General features: G+C 47.2%; 1 protein-coding gene across 4 annotated transcripts in view; it reads right to left on the bottom strand.

Moving 5' to 3' along the window:
* ncana (neurocan a) overlaps positions 1-23,268 on the bottom strand; it is a 127,679-nt gene that overhangs the window by 1,628 nt on the left and 102,783 nt on the right. For all 4 annotated transcript variants that reach the window (XM_036986389.2, XM_090182753.1, XM_090182751.1 and 1 more), the window contains exons 14-19: positions 15,755-15,871; positions 12,118-12,231; positions 7,708-7,759; positions 7,137-7,326; positions 6,621-6,765; positions 3-185 (exon numbers count right to left, since the gene is read on the bottom strand). In XM_036986389.2, coding sequence (XP_036842284.2) covers positions 3-185; positions 6,621-6,765; positions 7,137-7,326; positions 7,708-7,759; positions 12,118-12,231; positions 15,755-15,871 — 801 coding nt within the window. The remainder of the gene's footprint in view (positions 1-2; positions 186-6,620; positions 6,766-7,136; positions 7,327-7,707; positions 7,760-12,117; positions 12,232-15,754; positions 15,872-23,268) is intronic.

Here is a 23,268-nt window from a genome sequence, read left to right as displayed (position 1 = left end):
ACACTTTGTGCAGATGATCTTGGGCCGGTCCCAGGTGCCATCGGCCCGGCAACGCGCGGTGGGGATGTGGCGCTGGTAGAAACCTTCGGCACACTGATAACGCACCACCGCATGGATGTCATAATGGGACCGCCGACGGCCAATCAGATGGGCATTCTCCACAGCGGGCGGGGTTCCACACAGCACTGTCAGACGGGACAAGATGAACATTTAAGTCAATTCAGTCAGTGTTGAGCAACATCGAAGAAGATACAGTGTGTACTGTATCTATGGTGTCTGGCTTGCAATTTATTTTTTTCTCCCTAGGTGAAACACTTGCTACTGAATCCTATACGCGAGGACAGGTGCTCTGCAGATGGCGCAGTGCTCTGTGAAGCAATAGAGAGCCAAGGCAGCTCCGATAATCTCTCTCCCTCCCTCTTCCCTCCCTCCCTCCTCAAGGAGCTAGGCTTCAGGCTATCCCATAAATCCTTGCTCTGGGTCTCATTCCAGTGTCACAGTTACATCAGGGCACCTGACACAGAAATGCATGGTGGGATTTCAGAGAATAGATCTGAGGGCAAGACAGTCACTGGCAATTTAATGCCAGCTTTTAACAAGATGGCAAATGTTAGCTTTGCAGTCCAAGTGAACATGTGGGGTGAGATAAAACGGCAACAGAAAGAGACAAAGGTTTCTGTTTAGATCAACTGGAAATATTACAGTTTTTCCCAATTACACACTGGCCCATGAGGAATATTCAGCCAAACCTGTAACTCATTTAGTAGAGCCATACACCAAATCTGTTACTCATTTAGTAGAACTATACACCAAATCTGTAACTCATTTAGTAGAGCCATACACCAAACCTGTAACTCATTTAGTAGAGCCATACACCAAACCTGTAACTCATTTAGTAGAACCATACACCAAACCTGTAACTCATTTAGTAGAGCCATACACCAAACCTGTAACTCATTTAGTAGAACCATACACCAAATCTGTAACTCATTTAGTAGAACCATACACCAAACCTGTAACTCATTTAGTAGAGCCATACACCAAATCTGTTACTCATTTAGTAGAACTATACACCAAATCTGTAACTCATTTAGTAGAGCCATACACCAAACCTGTAACTCATTTAGTAGAGCCATACACCAAACCTCTAACTCATTTAGTAGAGCCATACACCAAACCTGTAACTAATTTAGTAGAGCCATACACCAAACCTGTAACTCATTTAGTAGAGCCATACACCAAATCTGTAACTCATGGATAAAAAGGCCACAGGTGAGTACTCCTGTGTTTGGAGAACAATGTAAGCAAACTTGGCAGGTGGAGGTAAAGGTGGAGGTGGAGGTAGAGGTACTGTAGCGGTGGAGGTGGAGGTAGAGGTACTGTAGAGGTAGAGGTGGAGGTACAGGTACTGCAGAGGTAGAGGTGGAGGTACTGTAAAGGTAGAGGTGGAGGTACTGTAGAGGTAGAGGTGGAGGCACTGTAGAGGTAGAGGTGGAGGTACTGTAGACGAAGAGGTAGAGATGGAGGTGGAGGTACTGTAGAGGTAGAGAGCAGGTGGAGGTACTGTAGAGGTAGACGTAGAGGTGGAGGTACTGTAAAGGTGGAGGTACAGGTACTGTAGAGGTAGAGGTGGAGGTACTGTAAAGGTAGAGGTGGAGGGACTGTAGAGGTAGAGGTGGAGGTACTGTAGAGGTAGAGGTGGAGGAACTGTAGAGGTAGAGGTGGAGGTGGAGGTAATGTAGAGGTGGAGTTGGAGGTACTGTAGAGGTAGAGGTGGAGGTACTGTAGAGGTAGAGGTGGAGGTAATGTAGAGGTGAAGTTGGAGGTGCTGTAGATGTAGAGGTGGAGGTACTGTAGAGGTAGAGGTACTGTAGAGGTGAAGTTGGAGGTACTGTAGAGGTAGAGGTGGAGGTACTGTAGAGGTAGAGGTGGAGGTAATGTAGAGGTGAAGTTGGAGGTACTGTAGAGGTAGAGGTGGAGGTACTGTAGAGGTAGAGGTGGAGGTAATGTAGAGGTGAAGTTGGAGGTACTGTAGAGGTAGAGGTGGAGGTACTGTAGAGGTAGAGGTAGAGGTAATGTAGAGGTGAAGTTGGAGGTACTGTAGAGGTAGAGGTAATGTAGAGGTGAAGTTGGAGGTACTGTAGAGGTAGAGGTAATGTAGAGGTGAAGTTGGAGGTACTGTAGAGGTAGAGGTGGAGGTACTGTAGAGGTAGAGGTAATGTAGAGGTGGAGTTGGAGGTACTATAAAGGTAGAGGTGGAGGTGGAGGTACTGTAGAGGTAGAGGTAATGTAGAGGTGGAGTTGGAGGTACTATAAAGGTAGAGGTGGAGGTGGAGGTACTATAGAGGTAGAGGTACTGTGGAGGTACTGTAGAGGTAGAGGTGGAGGTACTATAGAAGTAAAGGTACTGTGGAGGTAGAGGTGGAGGTGGGGGTACTGTAGAGGTAGAGGTCAAGGAACTGTAGAGGTGGAGGTACTGTAGAGGTAGAGGTACTGTAGATGTAGAAGTAGAGGTGGAGGTACTGTAGAGGTGGAGGTACTGTAGAGGTAGAGGTGGAGGAACTGAATAGGTGGAGGAAGAGGTCCTGAGGAGGTAGAGAGGAGGTAGAGGTACTGTGGAGGTGGAGGAAGAGGTCCTGAGGAGGTAGAGGTGGAGGTAGAGGTACTGTAGAGGAACTGTGGAGGTGGAGGTAGAGGTAGAGGTTCTGTAGAGGTAGAGGTGGAGGTAGAGGTAGAGGTGGATGTACTGTAGAGGTAGAGATACTGTAGAGGTAGAGGTACTGTAGGCGTAGAGGTGGAGGTGGAGGTACTGTAAATGTAGAGATGGAGGTGGAAGTGGAGGAACTGTAGAGGTGCTGTAGAGGTAGAGGTAGAGGTTGAGGTGGAGGTACTGTAGAGTTAGAGGTCAATAAACTGTAGAGGTGGAGGAACTGTAGAGGTGGAGGTACTGTAAAGGTAGAGGAGGAACTGTACAGGTGGAGGTAGAGGTACTGTATAGGTATTGTAGAAGTAGAGTTGGAGGTTCTGTAGAGGTGGAGGTACTGTAGAGGTGGAGGTAGAGTTATAGGTACAGAGGTACTGTAGAGGTGGAAGTAGAGGTACTGTAGAGGTAGAGGTACTGTAGAGGTACTGTAGAGGTAGAGTTAGAGGTACTGTAGAGGTGGAGGTAGAGGTACTGTAGAGGTAGAGGTGGAGGTACTGTAGAGGTGGAGGTAGAGTTAGAGGTACTGTAGAGGTACTGTAGAGGTGGAGGTAGAGGTACTGTAGAGATAGAGGTGGTAGAGGTAGCGGTAGAGGTACTGTAGAGGTGGAGGAAGACCAAGAACAAGGAGAGTAATCTCTGATGAAATTTGAACGACAATGGTGGACCATATTAAAGCATTTTTTGGGGCTGCAATCTGAGGTGCAGTTAACTCTAATTAACTTATCCTCTGCAGCATAGGTAACTCTGGGTTGAAGTTGCAATCAACAAGAGCTGAAACTGGCTCTCATAAGGACCGCTACAGGAAAGACCCAGAGTTACCTACAGTATGTCAGAGGGAGGTGACCAACCATATGCCACATCCTTAAGAAACAAATCTCTGGATGAAGCAAATCTACAGAGTCCCATTTGAAAGGAATTCCCAAAGAGTGAAGGATAAACGGTACGAATATGTGTAAGTAAGCAATGTAATAGTATTACACTCTTGAAACATTAGAGACTCATTGATGTTGCCAGTGAACTTTACTATACAGCAATTACAGTATTTACTGTCATTTCAGAGAATCATGGAGTTGGATGCAAGTCCCATCCCCCAGGAAATCATACTCATAGATGAGGCTGGATTCAATTTAGCAAAGACGAGGAGGGGAGGAAGGAACATCATTGGTCAACGCGCCATCACTGAGATACTGTACCTGGCCAGCGTGGGAGAAATGTCACCATATGCGCAGCTATGAGCCACAATGGGGACCTCCAGCTCCATGCCACCCTTGGACCATACAACACTGCCCACTGGGGAAACTGGCTAACTGTTTTGTGTTTTGACTACCTGAGATGTAGTTTCAGCAAACGTGTGTTAACAATTGGGAAAAACTGTAAATGTGATTCAGACTTCTGTTTGTTGTGTCAGCAATGTTGAAGCTTTATTCTCTTTTCACACTTCATGGAGGAAAATATGAGAGTGCATTGTGCCTATTGAGGTTTGACAGCCTGCATATTGATCGGGTTGTATCTAGGGGAATATCAGTGCTTTTGAAATATCACTCTGTCTCTGTCTGTCTGTCTGTCTGTCTGTCTGTCTGTCTGTCTGGCTTGACAATGTGTCTCCCACTAGTCAATAATAAATAACCTGTTGAACTAAACACTGTGATTGACATGTTTCATCAAAAGGCAATATTTATTTTGGCAACTTGAGTTGATAAAACTGTCATTATGCTCTTACACTCTGATGTCAAGTGTGCGTGTTTCCTCGCCAGACATTCTATTGACAAAACAGAGCAATCCCCAGAGGATACAAGGCTTTGTAGAGTAAATTGGAAATGTATTATTTCCAAAATCCTTATTTGCCATGATGACTTTGTTCCTCCAAATGAACATGACATCCTGTTTCTAGCCACAGCCCAGTTTAAGTCCGCTATCCAGTAGGAACCCAACATTTACTTTAAAAAATACACGTATTGAGGACGCTATTGTAAATGCATTCTTATTGTTTTACCGGTACCATGGCTATGTTAAGTCCTGTGATCCTACCTGCTCCTTTCTGAAGACATGGAGCTGGTTGCACCATGGCTATGTTAAGTCCTGTGATCCTACCTGCTCCTTTCTGAAGACATGGAGCTGGTTGCACCATGGCTATGTTAAGTCCTGTGATCCTACCTGCTCCTTTCTGAAGACATGGAGCTGGTTGCACCATGGCTATGTTAAGTCCTGTGATCCTACCTGCTCCTTTCTGAAGACATGGAGCTGGTTGCACCATGGCTATGTTAAGTCCTGTGATCCTACCTGCTCCTTTCTGAAGACATGGAGCTGGTTGCACCATGGCTATGTTAAATCCTGTGATCCTACCTGCTCCTTTCTGAAGACATGGAGCTGGTTGCACCATGGCTATGTTAAATCCTGTGATCCTACCTGCTCCTTTCTGAAGACATGGAGCTGGTTGCACCATGGCTATGTTAAAACTTCTTAGGGCTGCAATCCCGTTAACGGGATTGATATGACAACAGCCAGTGAAAGTGCAGAGCGCCTAATTCAAACAACAGAAATCTCATAATTAAAATTACTCAAACATACATGTATTTTATACCATTTTAAAGGTAATCTTGTTGTTAATCCCTCCAAAGTGTCCGATTTCAAATAGGCTTTACAGCGAAAGCACCACAAACGATTATGTTAGGTCAGAGCCAAGTCACAGAAAAACACAGCCATTTTTCCAGCCAAAGAGAGGAGTCACATAAAGCACAAATAGAGATAAAATGAATGACTAACCTTTGATGATCTTCATCAGATGACACTCATCGGACTTCATGTTACACAATACATGTATGTTTTGTTCAATAAAGTGCATATTTATATAAAAAAAATCTCAGCATACATTGGTGCGCTACGTTCACTAGTTCCAAAAACATCCGGTGATATTGCAGAGAGCCACATCATTTTACAGAAATACTCATAAATGTCGATGAAAATACAATTGTTAGACATGGCAATATAGATACACTTCTCCTTAATGAAACCGCTGTGTCAGATTTCAAAAAAAGCAAACCATGCAATAATCTGAGTACAGCTTTCAAAAGTACAGCCCAAAAGATATCCTCCATATTGGGTAGTCAACAGAAGTCATAAATAGCATTATAAATATTCACTTACCTTTGATGATCTTCATCAGAAGGCACTCCCAGGATTCCCAGTTCCACATTTAATGTTTGATTTAGTTCGATGATGTCCATCATTTATGTCCAAAGAGCTACTTTTGTTAGCACGTTTGGTAAACAAATCCAAAGTCATGAAGCGCGTTCCCTAGTTGCAGACGAAATGTCAGAAAGTTCCGTTCCTGTCCGTAGAAACATGTCAAATGATGTATGGAATCAATCTTTAGGATGTTTTTAACATAAAACATCAATAAATGTTCTAACCGGAGAATTACATTGTCTTCAGAAGAGCGATGGAACAGAGCTCCCTCTCATGTGAACGCGCATGGTCAGAGCATGGTCAGCTCATGGCAGACCTTACTCATTCCCTTCTCATTCGGTGCCACTTCACAGTAGAATCCTCAAACAAGTTTATAAAGACGGTTGACATCTAGTGGAAGCCTTAGGAAGTGCAACATAACCAATATCCCATTGTGTATTCAATAGGGGCTGGGTTGAAAATCGACCAACCCCAGATTTCCCACTTCCTGTTTGGATTTCTTCTCAGGTTTTTGCCTGCCATATGAGTTATGTTATACTCACAGGCATCATTCAAACAGTTTTATAAACTTCAGAGTGTTTTCTATCCAATACTAATAATAATATGCATATATTAGCAACTGGGACTGAGGAGCAGGCCGTTTACTCTGGGCACCACTGGGCACCTGTCATCCAAGCTATTCAATACTGCCCCTGCAGCCATAATAAGTTATTAAGTCCTGTGATCCTACCTGTGCCTTTTTTGCAGATGTAGGGCAGGTTATAGTTGCAGGGCACGTCGTTCCACTTGCCCTCCTCATGGGCGATGGTCACCACACAGTCCTCTCCGCCCGCAAAGAAGTTATCAGGCTGGCTCTCCCTCCAGTTCTCATACACCTAAACAATGCCACACACTTACAGTATGTCACATTGTATTAATCTTGGCTTTAAATCTATTATAAAGTAATACTCAGCTGTTTATACATGGGATCCTATGTTTGCTCCTCTGTAGCTCAGTTGGTAGATTATGGCCCTTGCTACGCCAATACAGTGGGTTCAATTCCTGGGAGCACCCATACTTAAAATGTATGAATGACTGTTGCTTTGGATAAAAGTGTCTGCTAAATGGCGTGTATATATCATCTGTTGTACAAATACACACTTTACACACAAAGTGTTCCAACTTTGAGGTTCAAGTACAGGTATATATCACATACAATGCAGTATAACATGAGCTGTTATTGACAGAGAGAAATATAGAACGTCACCAGGTCATTGGTGTCAGTCCACTGGAAGTCCTCCTCCACTGTGCGATCATTCAGGCCGATCCAGGCGTTATCATGGCCCAGCCCATTGATGAACTCCTGCTCGGTGACCGAGGTGATACTGCTGAGGTGGGCGCTCTGCTCTCTGCAGTCCTTCTCTGCATCCTCCCAGGTGTGTCTGTGAGAGAAGTACCTGAAGTGAAGAAAACAAGTTTTTGTTAGATCAATAGTAGGGCAATTTTCAATCCAATATTCAGCATTACAGCGTGATTTAAATGCAAAGGCAATGTTCTGCATTCATCATAAATGTTGCGTACGTCGGCTCAATAGAAAATTACCTTTACATTTCTGTTGCTCAATGCAAGATTCCTTCATCCCTCAGCTACCAAGGCTAAAAATAGATGATAGATGACGTCTCAAACTCAAGGCCCGCGGGCCAGATCCATTTTAAGTGTGGCCCTCCGGAGCTCGGTGAAGACCGAATGCGGCCCGCGGGGGGAAATTAGTTTGACACCCCTGATACAGTTGAATGTTTAGAGGGTAGGTTCGTTGTCAGTTCTTTTTTCTCACATACCTGTAGCAGTGGCCATGGAACTTCCTCCATCCATGCTCACAACCCTCAACATCTAGAGAGAGCAGATGAGAAAGGAGAGCATTGAGGGATAGAGGAAGCAGACAGGGATAGGAAAGAGAGGTTAGAGTATGGAAGACGGGAGGGGGCAAAGAAAGACAAAAGAAGGAGGCAAGGAAGGGAGAAGAAGATTGAGTGAAAAAGATAAGTGATGAAGAGAGAAAGGAGAGTAGGACGATAGAGGAAAAGAGGAACAGTGACAGAGAGAAGAAGAGAGGTGAAGGGAAGGAGAGAGATACGTGGAGAGAAGAGAGAGGTGAAGGGAAGGAGAGAGAAGTGGAGAGAAGAGAGAGGTGAAGGGAAGGAGAGAGAGAGAGAGGTGAAGGGAAGGAGAGAGAGAGGTGGAGGGAAGGAGAGAGAGAAGTGGGGAGAAGAAGAGAGAGAGAGGTAGAGGGAAGGAGAGAGAGAGGTAGAGGGAAGGAGAGAGAGAAGTGGAGAGAAGAAGAGAGAGAGAGGTAGAGGGAAGGAGAGAGAGAAGTGGAGAGAAGAAGAGAGAGAGGTGGAGGGAAGGAGAGAGAAGTGGAGAGAAGAAGAGGGAGAGAGGTGGAGGGAAGGAGAGAGAGAAGTGGAGAGAAGAAGAGAGAGAGATGTGGAGGGAAGGAGAGAGAGAAGTGGAGAGAAGAAGAGAAAGAGAGGTAGAGGGAAGGAGAGAGAGGAGTGGAGAGAAGAAGAGAAAGAGAGGTAGAGGGAAGGAGAGAGAGGAGTGGAGAGAAGAAGAGAGAGAGGTGGAGGGAAGGAGAGGGAGAAGTGGAGAGAAGAAGAGAGAGAGGTAGAGGGAAGGAGAGAGAGGAGTGGAGAGAAGAAGAGAGAGAGAGGTGGAGGGAAGGAGAGAGAGGAGTGGAGAGAAGAAGAGAAAGAGAGGTAGAGGGAAGGAGAGAGAGGAGTGGAGAGAAGAAGAGAGAGAGGTGGAGGGAAGGAGAGGGAGAAGTGGAGAGAAGAAGAGAGAGAGAGGTAGAGGGAAGGAGAGAGAGAAGTGGAGAAAGAAGAGAGAGAGAGGTGGAGGGAAGGAGAGAGAGGAGTGGAGAGAAGAAGAGAAAGAGAGGTAGAGGGAAGGAGAGAGAGGAGTGGAGAGAAGAAGAGAGAGAGGTGGAGGGAAGGAGAGGGAGAAGTGGAGAGAAGAAGAGAGAGAGGTAGAGGGAAGGAGAGAGAGGAGTGGAGAGAAGAAGAGAGAGAGAGGTGGAGGGAAGGAGAGAGAGGAGTGGAGAGAAGAAGAGAAAGAGAGGTAGAGGGAAGGAGAGAGAGGAGTGGAGAGAAGAAGAGAGAGAGGTGGAGGGAAGGAGAGGGAGAAGTGGAGAGAAGAAGAGAGAGAGAGGTAGAGGGAAGGAGAGAGAGAAGTGGAGAAAGAAGAGAGAGAGAGGTGGAGGGAAGGAGAGAGAGGAGTGGAGAGAAGAAGAGAGAGAGGTGGAGGGAAGGAGAGAGAGAGAGGTGGAAGGAAGGAGAGATATAGGTAGAGGGAAGGAGAGAGAGAGGTGGGGGGAAGGAGAGAGAGGAGTGGAGAGAAGAAGAGAGAGAGAGGTGGAGGGAAGGAGAGAGAGAGGTGGAGGGAAGGAGAGAGAGAGGTGGAGGGAAGGAGAGAGAGAGGTGGAGGGAAGGAGAGAGAGAGGTGGAGGGAAGGAGAGAGGAGTGGAGAGAAGAAGAGAAAGAGAGGTAGAGGGAAGGAGAGAGAGGAGTGGAGAGAAGAAGAGAGAGAGGTGGAGGGAAGGAGAGGGAGAAGTGGAGAGAAGAAGAGAGAGAGGTAGAGGGAAGGAGAGAGAGGAGTGGAGAGAAGAAGAGAGAGAGAGGTGGAGGGAAGGAGAGAGAGGAGTGGAGAGAAGAAGAGAAAGAGAGGTAGAGGGAAGGAGAGAGAGGAGTGGAGAGAAGAAGAGAGAGAGGTGGAGGGAAGGAGAGGGAGAAGTGGAGAGAAGAAGAGAGAGAGAGGTAGAGGGAAGGAGAGAGAGAAGTGGAGAAAGAAGAGAGAGAGAGGTGGAGGGAAGGAGAGAGAGGAGTGGAGAGAAGAAGAGAGAGAGGTGGAGGGAAGGAGAGAGAGAGAGGTGGAAGGAAGGAGAGATATAGGTAGAGGGAAGGAGAGAGAGAGGTGGGGGGAAGGAGAGAGAGGAGTGGAGAGAAGAAGAGAGAGAGAGGTGGAGGGAAGGAGAGAGAGAGGTTGAGGGAAGGAGAGAGAGAGGTGGAGGGAAGGAGAGAGAGAGGTGGAGGGAAGGAGAGAGAGAGGTGGAGGGAAGGAGAGAGGAGTGGAGAGAAGAAGAGAGAGAGAGGTGGAGGGAAGGAGAGAGAGGAGTGGAGAGAAGAAGAGAAAGAGAGGTAGAGGGAAGGAGAGAGAGGAGTGGAGAGAAGAAGAGAGAGAGGTGGAGGGAAGGAGAGGGAGAAGTGGAGAGAAGAAGAGAGAGAGGTAGAGGGAAGGAGAGAGAGGAGTGGAGAGAAGAAGAGAGAGAGAGGTGGAGGGAAGGAGAGAGAGGAGTGGAGAGAAGAAGAGAAAGAGAGGTAGAGGGAAGGAGAGAGAGGAGTGGAGAGAAGAAGAGAGAGAGGTGGAGGGAAGGAGAGGGAGAAGTGGAGAGAAGAAGAGAGAGAGAGGTAGAGGGAAGGAGAGAGAGAAGTGGAGAAAGAAGAGAGAGAGAGGTGGAGGGAAGGAGAGAGAGGAGTGGAGAGAAGAAGAGAGAGAGGTGGAGGGAAGGAGAGAGAGAGAGGTGGAAGGAAGGAGAGATATAGGTAGAGGGAAGGAGAGAGAGAGGTGGGGGGAAGGAGAGAGAGGAGTGGAGAGAAGAAGAGAGAGAGAGGTGGAGGGAAGGAGAGAGAGAGGTTGAGGGAAGGAGAGAGAGAGGTGGAGGGAAGGAGAGAGAGAGGTGGAGGGAAGGAGAGAGAGAGGTGGAGGGAAGGAGAGAGGAGTGGAGAGAAGAAGAGAGAGAGAGGTGGAGGGGAGGAGAGAGAGAGGTGGGGGAAGGAGAGAGAGGAGTGGAGAGAAGAAGAGAGAGAGAGGTGGAGGGAAGGAGAGAGAGAGGTGGAGGGAAGGAGAGAGAGAGGTGGAGGGAAGGAGAGAGAGGTGGAGGGAAGGAGAGAGAGAGGTGGAGGGAAGGAGAGAGAGAGGTGGAGGGAAGGAGAGAGAGGAGTGGAGAGAAGAAGAGAGAGAGAGGTGGAGGGAAGGAGAGAGAGAGGTGGGGGGAAGGAGAGAGAGGAGTGGAGAGAAGAAGAGAGAGAGAGGTGGAGGGAAGGAGAGAGAGAGGTGAAGGGAAGGAGAGAGAGAGGTGGAGGGAAGGAGAGAGAGGTGGAGGGAAGGAGAGAGAGAGGTGGAGGGAAGGAGAGAGAGGAGTGGAGAGAAGAAGAGAGAGAGAGGTGGAGGGAAGGAGAGAGAGAGGTGGAGGGAAGGAGAGAGAGGAGTGGAGAGAAGAAGAGAGAGGAGTGGAGAGAAGAAGAGAGAGAGAGGTGAAGGGAAGGAGGGAGGATTATTGTTACACCCTCTCAACCTGTCATTCAGTATTGTGCCTCTCAGGACCTGCAAGGCCACACTTTAATAACATTGAGACTGAATGAACCATTAAACCTGCAATCATGGATCCTCCATTTCCATTCTCAGCACACGCTGTTCCTATCTCTACATTATGAGGTCTCATTAATAACTCCAAGGGTTATGGGTTCATTAACCCTCATTGATATTAGTGTTTCTGCACACACAGAGGGGGGCAGATGAGGAGGTGTGGGCTGTCAGACTGACTCTGAATCCAGCGAGGTGTGTGTGTTTGCGCTCATTTGAGAGTGTGTGTATCTGTGCTAGTTTGGCTGTATGTGTGTGTTTCGGTGTACATCCATCAGCCAGCTCTCTGCGGCATAGTGACAGGTACAGACAGATACACTGCCTGATAGCCGGTGAGTGATACTGCAGTGAAATAGTGCTCTCTGGGACTTTAGCCTCTGATACCTCAGCTGATACTACACATAACAACACTGAGCAAGGAGACTTGGACACCATGAGCGTTATTTTCATAAGGGACTAACTTCATGGGGAAATGACTTGGGTGGGAGCTCAGTTAAGATATTCCACTGTATCATTTGGAGGTGCAAATGCCACTTATTTCTGTGTATTTCAGATAAAAGTGATCATCTATATCTCTCTCTGTTTAAGCTGTGTGTATTGACTAAGTAGCACAGGAGGTTGGTGGCACCTTAATTGGGGAGGACAGGCTCATGGTAATGGAGCGGAATACGTAGAATGGTATCAAATACATAAAACACATGGTTTCCATGGTTTCCAGGTGTTTGATGCCATTCCATTAACTCCGATCCAGCCATTATTATGAGCCGTCCTCCCCTCAGCAGCCTCCACTGCTATGAAGTGTGTTGACCAGTGTGTACGCACTCTCTTACCCTTCTCACAGGTGTCTCCTGCGTAGCTGGGCAGACAGAGGCAGATGAACGAGTCGATCTTGTCGATGCAGGTGCCTCCGTTGAGACACGGGTTGGACTGGCAGTCATCCACGTCTGTCACAAGAACACACAAAACAGGTTAGAGAGTCTGTGTACAGAACCCATCCTCTGTAGGCATGGCTCAGACCTTTCTCTGTAATCTCAGACTACGTAGCATAAATGGTACTCAAGATTTTAGTTCTGGAACAACTGAGATGAAGTTTTTCCGTGACCCAAGCGTTTGAGATTTGGAGATTTGTGTAAAACATTCCAGCTGGACTAGTTTGTAGTCAGGACAGAGCAAAGTGAACAACGTCCGCAGCGCTGACGTTCTCCCTAAACGGATTGATCGGTGTGACACACAGGAAAGATGTTTCCTACGTTTTCTATCTCCATCAACAGAAGCAGTGGGCTGTAAGTACAATACCTCAATCCATAACACCAGGGAACTGTATCCAAATCCAACTAATTTAACAAAGACCTCTCTTGACACTTGTCTTTATGTCACTACCACTTGTCTTTATGTCACTACCACTTGTCTTTATGTCACTACCACTTGTCTTTATGTCACTACCACTTGTCTTTATGTCACTACCACTTGTCTTTATGTCACTACCACTTGTCTTTATGTCACTACCACTTGTCTTTATGTCACTACCACCTGTCTTTATGTCACTACCACCTGTCTTTATGTCACTACCACTTGTCTTTATGTTACTACCACTTGTCTTTATGTCACTACCACTTGTCTTTATGTCACTACCACCTGTCTTTATGTCACTACCACTTGTCTTTATGTCACTACCACTTGTCTTTATGTCACTACCACTTGTCTTTATGTCACTACCACTTGTCTTTCTGTCACTACCACTTGTCTTTATGTCACTACCACTTGTCTTTATGTCACTACCACCTGTCTTTATGTCACTACCACTGACTTTATGTCACTACCACTTGTCTTTATGTCACTGCCACCTGTCTTTATGTCACTACCACTTGTCTTTATGTCACTACCACTTGTCTTTATGTCACTACCACTTGTCTTTATGTCACTAACACTTGTGTTTCTGTCACTACCACTTGTATTAGTGTCACTACCACATGTCTTTATGTCACTACCACTTGTCTTTATGTCACTACCACTTGTCTTTATGTCACTACCACTTGTGTTTCTGTCACTACCACTTGTATTAGTGTCACTACCACATGTCTTTATGTCACTACCACTTGTCTTTATGTCACTACCACTTGTCTTTATGTCACTACCACTTGTGTTTCTGTCACTACCACTTGTCTTTATGTCACTACCACTTGTCTTTATGTCACTACCACTTGTCTTTATGTCACTACCACCTGTCTTTATGTCACTACCACTGACTTTATGTCACTACCACTTGTCTTTATGTCACTGCCACCTGTCTTTATGTCACTACCACTTGTCTTTATGTCACTACCACTTGTCTTTATGTCACTGCCACCTGTCTTTATGTCACTACCACTTGTCTTTATGTCACTACCACTTGTCTTTATGTCACTACCACTTGTCTTTATGTCACTACCACTTGTGTTTCTGTCACTACCACTTGTATTAGTGTCACTACCACATATCTTTATGTCACTACCACTTGTCATTCTGTCACTACCACTTGTCTTTCTGTCACTACCACTGACTTTGCTGACAGCTGTTTTATTGATTAAACATGTTTAATTACTATGACTGTGGTTGTCCCACCTAGCTATCTTAAAGTGAATGCACAAATTGTAAGTTGCTCTGGATAAAACAAAAGCATCTGCTAAATGGAAATGCTTTGTAAGGGAGGATGATCATTTAATTCTCACCATGGCAACTAGAGATTAGTGTGGGTGTTTTCTGTTTGTCTGTCTTTGTCCCTCTCCTTCTTGCTGCATGAATCAGAGCACTATGAGAGTACTTCAGAACCAAACCACTTATTTCATTATTCCTGTGCCAAGCACTCTCTCTCTCACACTCTCTGCTTCTCTCTCTCTTGCTCTCTCTCTTTCTCGCTCTCTTGTCCTTGTTACACTCAAAGCGGGTTTACTATGACCCCTTAAAATTTGTTCACACCGCACAAAAACACAACAGAGATATTTTTTTCACATTCACAAATCCCAATAACAACTCCTGTATTCTCCTGAAGGTCGAGCTCTCTTGAAAAAATAAACATTTATCAAATGTCAACGGTGACGGTTTAATGACGAAGAAGGATTTCAGAAAACAGAGAATCCTGACCCAAGTCTGACTCACGTCTTCTTTTCTCAATTATGAATAACTGTTCCAAACACACTGTCTACTGTATAAATGGTTCAACTCAGAACATGAATTTATACTCCAAGGATGAAAGGCACCAAACTGTGCTCTCAAAGTCAATTCAAACTAAACTATATTCTATGTTCTGAGTGTTGATAAGGTACCGGCACCTCAAATGTTCTACTGCTTGAGCTCCTGTTCCTCTTATAGAATACTAGCTCAAGGTATTGTGTTGTGGAGCTCCTGCACCTAAATATAAACAGTACCAGCACCCAAAATGAGTACTGGCACCTATTTCAGTCCAAGTCAAGCATTGGTTTCAGACAAATCCAATCCAGACTATTGCCCCTGTCAATACCTTCTGATGGGGGCTTTGTACCATAAGCCCTTAGGTCTGCATGTCTGGCCAAACATAGCTTTGAATTTCCCTGACAGGTTCTAGGCTACAAAATGTAAAGAGGTGACATCACCTTTTGGGGTAAGATTCAACTGTAAACGTTATATTGTGCCTCAGTTACTAGTACACATATAAATAGATGAATTTGAAGAGTAACTGAGTGGTCAGTTTCTTTCATAATAGTTCTAGGGGTGCATCCCAATAGTCTAAAGTGGCTTCTTCTCTTCGTCTCTGCATTACAATTTCATAGGCAACCACTGTCTTCTGTCTCAAGTGATCACTTCACCCCAGCATGACCTTGAGTGACTCCTCACTGACTCCAAGTCAACCTTAAGCAACATATAAACCCACATGCATACATACACACATTCCCTCCAAACACATGATGCCTTTGTTCCTTATGAATGTATAATCCATTCATGCATAATGCAGAGGAGTTAGGGCTCCTGAGAGAGATAATCCCACATATACAACAAATCCGCACGCACACACACACACACACACACACACACACACACACACACACACACCCTTGTGTTGCTCTAAGCCCATTTCTCAGTCTCCCTGCTCTAGAAGCCAGGAGTATCCAGTCAGACAGATACCTTCTCATCACAGCTGACGGGTAAATATGATTAGTGTCTGGCACTGTCTCTCAGGCACTGAATGAGGGATGACCCTGCAGGGTTTGTTGTGAATCTGAGTCAGGGCTGAGCTAGACAAGTAAGCTGACCTTAAGGAAGAAAGTCACAGATTCACACAGTTGCTATTGAGTTTGATAAACAGTAAGACAAGGAAGATAGGATGCTGACCTCTAACCTCCCAACCCTTGTCTAAAGGGTGATGGAACGTTTGTGTGTGTGTGTGTGTGTGTGTGTGTGTGTGTGTGTGTGTGTGTGTGTGTGTGTGTGTGTGTGTGTGTGTTGTAAACTCACCGATCTCACAGTTCTCCCCTGTGAAGCCCTGTGGGCAGTAACAGCTGTAGCCCTTGCCCTGAGGTAGACACTTCCCTTCATGTACACACGGGTTGGTCACACAGGGCTCCTCCTCACCTGATCAGGGAGAGAGAGACAGAGAGAGAAGAAACAGAGAGAAAGAAAGAGAGAGAGAAACAGAGAGCGAGAGAAACCGAGAAAGAGAGCGAGAGAATCAGAGAAAGAGAGAGAAAGAGAAAGTGAGAAAGAGATTGAGTTTTAAAGAGATAGAGAGAAAGAAAGTGAGAAACAGAGAGCGAGAGAGTGAGAGAAAGAGCGAGAGAAACAGAAAGAGAGCGAGAGAAAGAGAGAGAAAGAGAGAGAGAGAGAGAGAGAGAGAGAGAGAGAGAGAGAGAGAGAGAAAAAAAAAGGAAAAGAGAAAGAGGGAGACAAAGTGAGAAAGAGAGAGAGCGAGAGAGTGAGAGAAAGAGCAAGAGAAACAGAAAGAGAGAGAAAAAGAGAGAAAGAGAGAGAGATAGAGAGAGAGAATGCAGGATAGAGAGAGAAAAAAGGAAAAGAGAAAGAGGGAGAGAAAGTGAGAAAGAGAGAGAGCGAGAGAGTGAGAGAAAGAGCGAGAGAAACAGAAAGTGAGAGAGAAAAAGAGAGAAAGAGAGAGAGAGATAGAGAGAGAGAATGCAGAATAGAGAGAGAAAAAAGGAAAAGAGAAAGAGGGAGAGAAAGTGAGAAAGAGAGAGGGCGAGAGAGATTGAGAGAAAGAGCGAGAGAAACAGAAAGAGTGAGAGAAACAGAAAGAAAAGAGAGAAAGAGAGAGAGAAGAGAGAGAGAGAGAGAGAGAGAGAGAGAGAGAGAGAGAGAGAGAATGCAGGATATGGTGAGAGAAAAAGAAAAGAGAAAGAGGGAGAGAAAGTGAGAAAAAGAGAGAGCAAGAGTGAGAGAAAGAGCGAGAGAAACAGAAATAGAGAGAGAGAGCGAGAGAGAGAGGGAGAGAGAGAAAGTGAGAAAGAGAGAGCGAGAGAGTGAGAGAAAGAGCGAGAGAAAGAAAGAGAGAGATAAACAGAGAGAAAACGAGAGAAAGAGAGAGAGATAGAGAGAGAGATAGAGAGAGAGAGAATGCAGAGAAAGAGGGAGAGAAAGTGAGAAAGAGAGAGGGCGAGAGACAGTGAGAGAAAGAGCGAGAGAAACAGAAAGAGCGAGAGAAACAGAAAAAAAGAGAGAGAAATAAAGAGAGAAATAGAGAGAGAGAGAGAGAGAGAGAGAGAGAGAGAATGCAGGATATGGTGAAAGAAAAAGGAAAAGAGAAAGAGGGAGAGAAAGTGAGATACAAGAGAGAGAGAGAGAGGCAGAGAGAGAGAGAAAGAGCGAGAGAAACAGAAAGAGAGAGAAACAGAGAAAAAGAGAGAGAGAGAAAGACAGAGAGAGAGAGAGAGAGAGAGAGAGAGACAGAAAGAGAGAGAAAGAGAGAGATTAGATGATAGTGGAAAACGGTTCATTCATTTTAGATGCATGACAGACTTGTCAGTCTCAGACAGTCCCAGTCCTCAGAAAGGACCCATTGACACACCTAAATGGATGGAGATTCACTTATACAACTACAAAAGACTAGAGTCACTGCTATTATCAGACTTCACACAAGCTTATTGTCATGGTTTAAACAGCTTCTTTGAGCAAAAATATATCCTTTCTATAACATTTGAGACTGAAGGGGAAAGGCATTTGGTGAAAACGACTTGAGTCAAATATAAAATAGTAGCCATAATCTGGGTCTCCTTTTGAAGGTGCAAAGCACAGGAGAATGAAGCATTTCTTCTCTATCACACATTGGAAGAGAGGGAGGGTAGTGCAGCTGAAATGACCTTGGTAGGTTTTCTATTCTAATTTCAGTGATAAGCAAGACACCTGCTTTAGCAATCCAAGCAAAAACAGATGAGGTACAGTAACTGCCTAAGGCAGCATGGATGCATGCCAAACATTATGCATGTAAGTCTAGTTTTTTGCTGTGCTGTTGCCAGGCATAAAGTAATAAGATATCCTTAGACTTGAGGGCAGAGCTCTTATTTACAATAACCATCCTCAAGTGTGAATAAATTAATCTAGTAGTTGTAGTAAATGTTGCCAAGAGCACAGACACCTCTGCTGCCTTCTTTATCTTGATGCAATTTACAATCCCCCTTCCCCCCTTCCCACTTCCCCCACCCCCCTTTCTCACTCTGTTTCTCTTCCCCTCAGGTGTATAGAGACCCATAGCCTACACAACATGCATGCATGAATGCACGCACACATACAGACACACACAAATGCGCACACACACACAAGCACGTACACCCACACACACACAACACCTCTATCTCCACCTTAAATGACTGAACCATGAAGTTCATGCATCTCTCTGCATTGGACTGACATGGAAGTGCAGAGTAACCTCAGTGCTATGCTGAGTCTGATTCTGCTACAGGGCCCAGATTCACAAAACACTTCCTACGCAAAAACTTAAGAAAAAAAATACATTCATAAGATAAGTGCAATTCCTCAACAATATCTTAAGATTTAATGATTTTCTTATGAACTTTCTCAAATATCTTCTTAAAAATCTTCTTAAGATGTTTGTTGCTAGGAAACCGTTTTACCTAGCTAATTAGCTAGCAATGGCAATCATGTTAGCATATTTCTTAGATTACTGTTCGAAAACATGTTCTTGGATTTAAAATAACCAATACTGAAACTTTCACTTTCAGAAGTTTGTGAGTGAATTAAACATGTTCAATTGCTTTCATGAGCTTTTTCTCTAACTGCCCTGAGTTTGAGATGAGGGGTTTGGCTATCTTGGAATTAACAACATTTCCAATAACTTTTCCAATAACAGAATCTAATTTCTTCTTAACGTTTTGCTGAAGGAGAAACATGAGAAATAGCGCCAGAAAATGTCCAAGAACCTTTTTGAGGAAAATCAACTTTACTTAACTTTCTTCTGAAGTCTATAGTTAAGGAAACAATGGCAGTTTTGGGAATCTGGGACCACGACACTAAGGACAGGCAACCAACCACACTGGGACCAGGACACTAAGGACAGGCAACCAACCACACTGGGACCAGGACACTAAGGACAGGCAACCAACCACACTGGGATCAGGATACTAAGGACAGGCAACCAAACACACTGGGACCAGGACACTAATGACAGGCAACCAACCACACTGGGACCAGGACACTAAGGACAGGCAACCAACCACACTGGGACCAGGACACTAAGGACAGGCAACCAACCACACTGGGACCAGGACACTAAGGACAGGCAACCAACCACACTGGGACCAGGACACTAAGGACAGGCAACCAACCACACTGGGACCAGGACACTAAGGACAGGCAACCAACCACACTGGGACCAGGACACTAAGGACAGGCAACCAACCACACTGGGACCAGGACACTAAGGGCAGGCAACCAACCACACTGGGACCAGGACACTAAGGACAGGCAACCAACCACACTGGGACCAGGACACTAAGGACAGGCAACCAACCACACTGGGACCAGGACACTAAGGACAGGCAACCAACCACACTGGGACCAGGACACTAAGGACAGGCAATCAACCACACTGGGACCAGGACACTAAGGACAGGCAACCAACCACACTGGGACCAGGACACTAAGGACAGGCAACCAACCACACTGGGACCAGGACACTAAGGACAGGCAACCAACCACACTGGGACCAGGACACTAAGGGCAGGCAACCAACCACACTGGGACCAGGATACTAAGGACAGGCAACCAACCACACTGGGACCAGGACACTAAGGACAGGCAACCAACCACACTGGGACCAGGACACTAAGGACAGGCAACCAACCACACTGGGACCAGGACACTAAGAACAGGTAACCAACCACACTGGGACCAGGACACTAAGGACAGGCAACCAACCACACTGGGACCAGGACACTAAGGACAGGCAACCAACCACACTAGGACCAGGACACTAAGGACAGGCAACCAACCACACTGGGACCAGGACACTAAGGACAGGCAACCAACCACACTGGGACCAGGACACTAAGGACAGGCAACCAACCACACTGGGATCAGGATACTAAGGACAGGCAACCAACCACACTGGGACCAGGACACTAAGGACAGGCAACCAACCACACTGGGACCAGGACACTAAGGACAGGCAACCAACCACACTGGGATCAGGACACTAAGGACAGGCAACCAACCACACTGGGACCAGGACACTAAGGACAGGCAACCAACCACACTGGGACCAGGACACTAAGGACAGGTAACCAACCACACTGGGACCAGGACACTAAGGACAGGCAACCAACCACACTGGGACCAGGACACTAAGGACAGGCAACCAACCACACTGGGACCAGGACACTAAGGACAGGTAACCAACCACACTGGGACCAGGACACTAAGGACAGGCAACCAACCACACTGGGACCAGGACACTAAGGACTGGCAACCAACCACACTGGGACCAGGACACTAAGGACAGGCAACCAACCACACTGGGACCAGGACACTAAGGACAGGCAACCAACCACACTGGGACCAGGACACTAAGGACAGGCAACCAACCACACTGGGACCAGGACACTAAGGACAGGCAACCAACCACACTGGGACCAGGACACTAAGGACAGGCAACCAACCACACTGGGACCAGGACACTAAGGACAGGCAACCAACCACACTGGGACCAGGACACTAAGGACAGGCAACCAACCACACTGGGACCAGGACACTAAGGACAGGCAACCAACCACACTGGGACCAGGACACTAAGGACAGGCAACCAACCACACTGGGACCAGGACACTAAGGACAGGCAACCAACCACACTGGGACCAGGACACTAAGGACAGGCAACCAACCACACTGGGACCAGGACACTAAGGACAGGCAACCAACCACACTGGGACCAGGACACTAAGGACAGGCAACCAACCACACTGGGACCAGGACACTAAGGACATGCAACCAACCACACTGGGACCAGGATACTAAGGCCAGGCAACCAACCACACTGGGACCAGGACACTAAGGACAGGCAACCAACCACACTGGGACCAGGACACTAAGGACAGGCAACCAACCACACTGGGACCAGGACACTAAGGACAGGCAACCAACCACACTGGGACCAGGACACTAAGGACAGGCAACCAACCACACTGGGACCAGGACACTAAGGACAGGTAACCAACCACACTGGGACCAGGACACTAAGGACAGGCAACCAACCACACTGGGACCAGGACACTAAGGACAGGCAACCAACCACACTGGGACCAGGACACTAAGGACAGGCAACCAACCACACTGGGATCAGGATACTAAGGACAGGCAACCAACCACACTGAGACCAGGACACTAAGGACAGGCAACCAACCACACTGGGACCAGGACACTAAGGACAGGCAACCAACCACACTGGGACCAGGACACTAAGGACATGCAACCAACCACACTGGGACCAGGATACTAAGGCCAGGCAACCAACCACACTGGGACCAGGACACTAAGGACAGGCAACCAACCACACTGGGACCAGGACACTAAGGACAGGCAACCAACCACACTGGGACCAGGACACTAAGGACAGGCAACCAACCACACTGGGACCAGGACACTAAGGACAGGCAACCAACCACACTGGGACCAGGACACTAAGGACAGGTAACCAACCACACTGGGACCAGGACACTAAGGACAGGCAACCAACCACACTGGGACCAGGACACTAAGGACAGGCAACCAACCACACTGGGACCAGGACACTAAGGACAGGCAACCAACCACACTGGGATCAGGATACTAAGGACAGGCAACCAACCACACTGGGACCAGGACACTAAGGACAGGCAACCAACCACACTGGGACCAGGACACTAAGGACAGGCAACCAACCACACTGGGACCAGGACACTAAGGACAGGCAACCAACCACACTGGGACCAGGACACTAAGGACAGGCAACCAACCACACTGGGACCAGGACACTAAGGACAGGCAACCAACCACACTGGGATCAGGACACTAAGGACAGGCAACCAACCACACTGGGACCAGGACACTAAGGACAGGCAACCAACCACACTGGGACCAGGACACTAAGGACAGGCAACCAACCACACTGGGACCAGGACACTAAGGACAGGCAACCAAACACACTGGGATCAGGATACTAAGGACAGGCAACCAACCACACTGGGACCAGGACACTAAGGACAGGCAACCAACCACACTGGGATCAGGATACTAAGGACAGGCAACCAACCACACTGGGACCAGGACACTAAGGACAGGCAACCAACCACACTGGGACCAGGACACTAAGGACAGGCAACCAACCACACTGGGACCAGGACACTAAGGACAGGCAACCAACCACACTGGGATCAGGATACTAAGGACAGGCAACCAACCACACTGGGACCAGGACACTAAGGACAGGCAACCAACCACACTGGGACCAGGACACTAAGGACAGGCAACCAACCACACTGGGACCAGGACACTAAGGACAGGCAACCAACCACACTGGGACCAGGACACTAAGGACAGGCAACCAACCACACTGGGACCAGGACACTAAGGACAGGCAACCAACCACACTGGGACCAGGACACTAAGGACAGGCAACCAACCACACTGGGACCAGGACACTAAGGACAGGCAACCAACAACACTGGGACCAGGACACTAAGGACAGGCAACCAACCACACTGGGACCAGGACACTAAGGACAGGCAACCAACCACACTGGGACCAGGACACTAAGGACATGCAACCAACCACACTGGGACCAGGATACTAAGGACAGGCAACCAACCACACTGGGACCAGGACACTAAGGACAGGCAACCAACCACACTGGGACCAGGACACTAAGGACAGGCAACCAACCACACTGGGACCAGGACACTAAGGACAGGCAACCAACCACACTGGGACCAGGACACTAAGGACAGGCAACCAACCACACTGGGATCAGGATACTAAGGACAGGCAACCAACCACACTGGGACCAGGACACTAAGGACAGGCAACCAACCACACTGGGACCAGGACACTAAGGACAGGCAACCAACCACACTGGGACCAGGACACTAAGGACAGGCAACCAACCACACTGGGACCAGGACACTAAGGACAGGCAACCAACCACACTGGGACCAGGACACTAAGGACAGGCAACCAACAGCACTGGGACCAGGACACTAAGGACAGGCAACCAACCACACTGGGACCAGGACACTAAGGACAGGCAACCAACCACACTGGGACCAGGACACTAAGGACAGGCAACCAACCACACTGGGATCAGGACACTAAGGACAGGCAACCAACCACACTGGGATCAGGATATTAAGGACAGGCAATCAACCACACTGGGACCAGGACACTAAGGACAGGCAACCAACCACACTGGGACCAGGACACTAAGGACAGGCAACCAATCACACTGGGACCAGGACACTAAGGACAGGCAACCA

The sequence above is a fragment of the Oncorhynchus mykiss genome, chromosome 8 (genome assembly GCF_057628025.1).
Source record: "Oncorhynchus mykiss isolate SJ-2025 chromosome 8, ASM5762802v1, whole genome shotgun sequence".
Taxonomy (NCBI): domain Eukaryota; kingdom Metazoa; phylum Chordata; class Actinopteri; order Salmoniformes; family Salmonidae; genus Oncorhynchus; species Oncorhynchus mykiss.
Note: the sequence above shows the minus strand (reverse complement) of the source record. Positions and strands in the feature narration are given on the sequence as shown.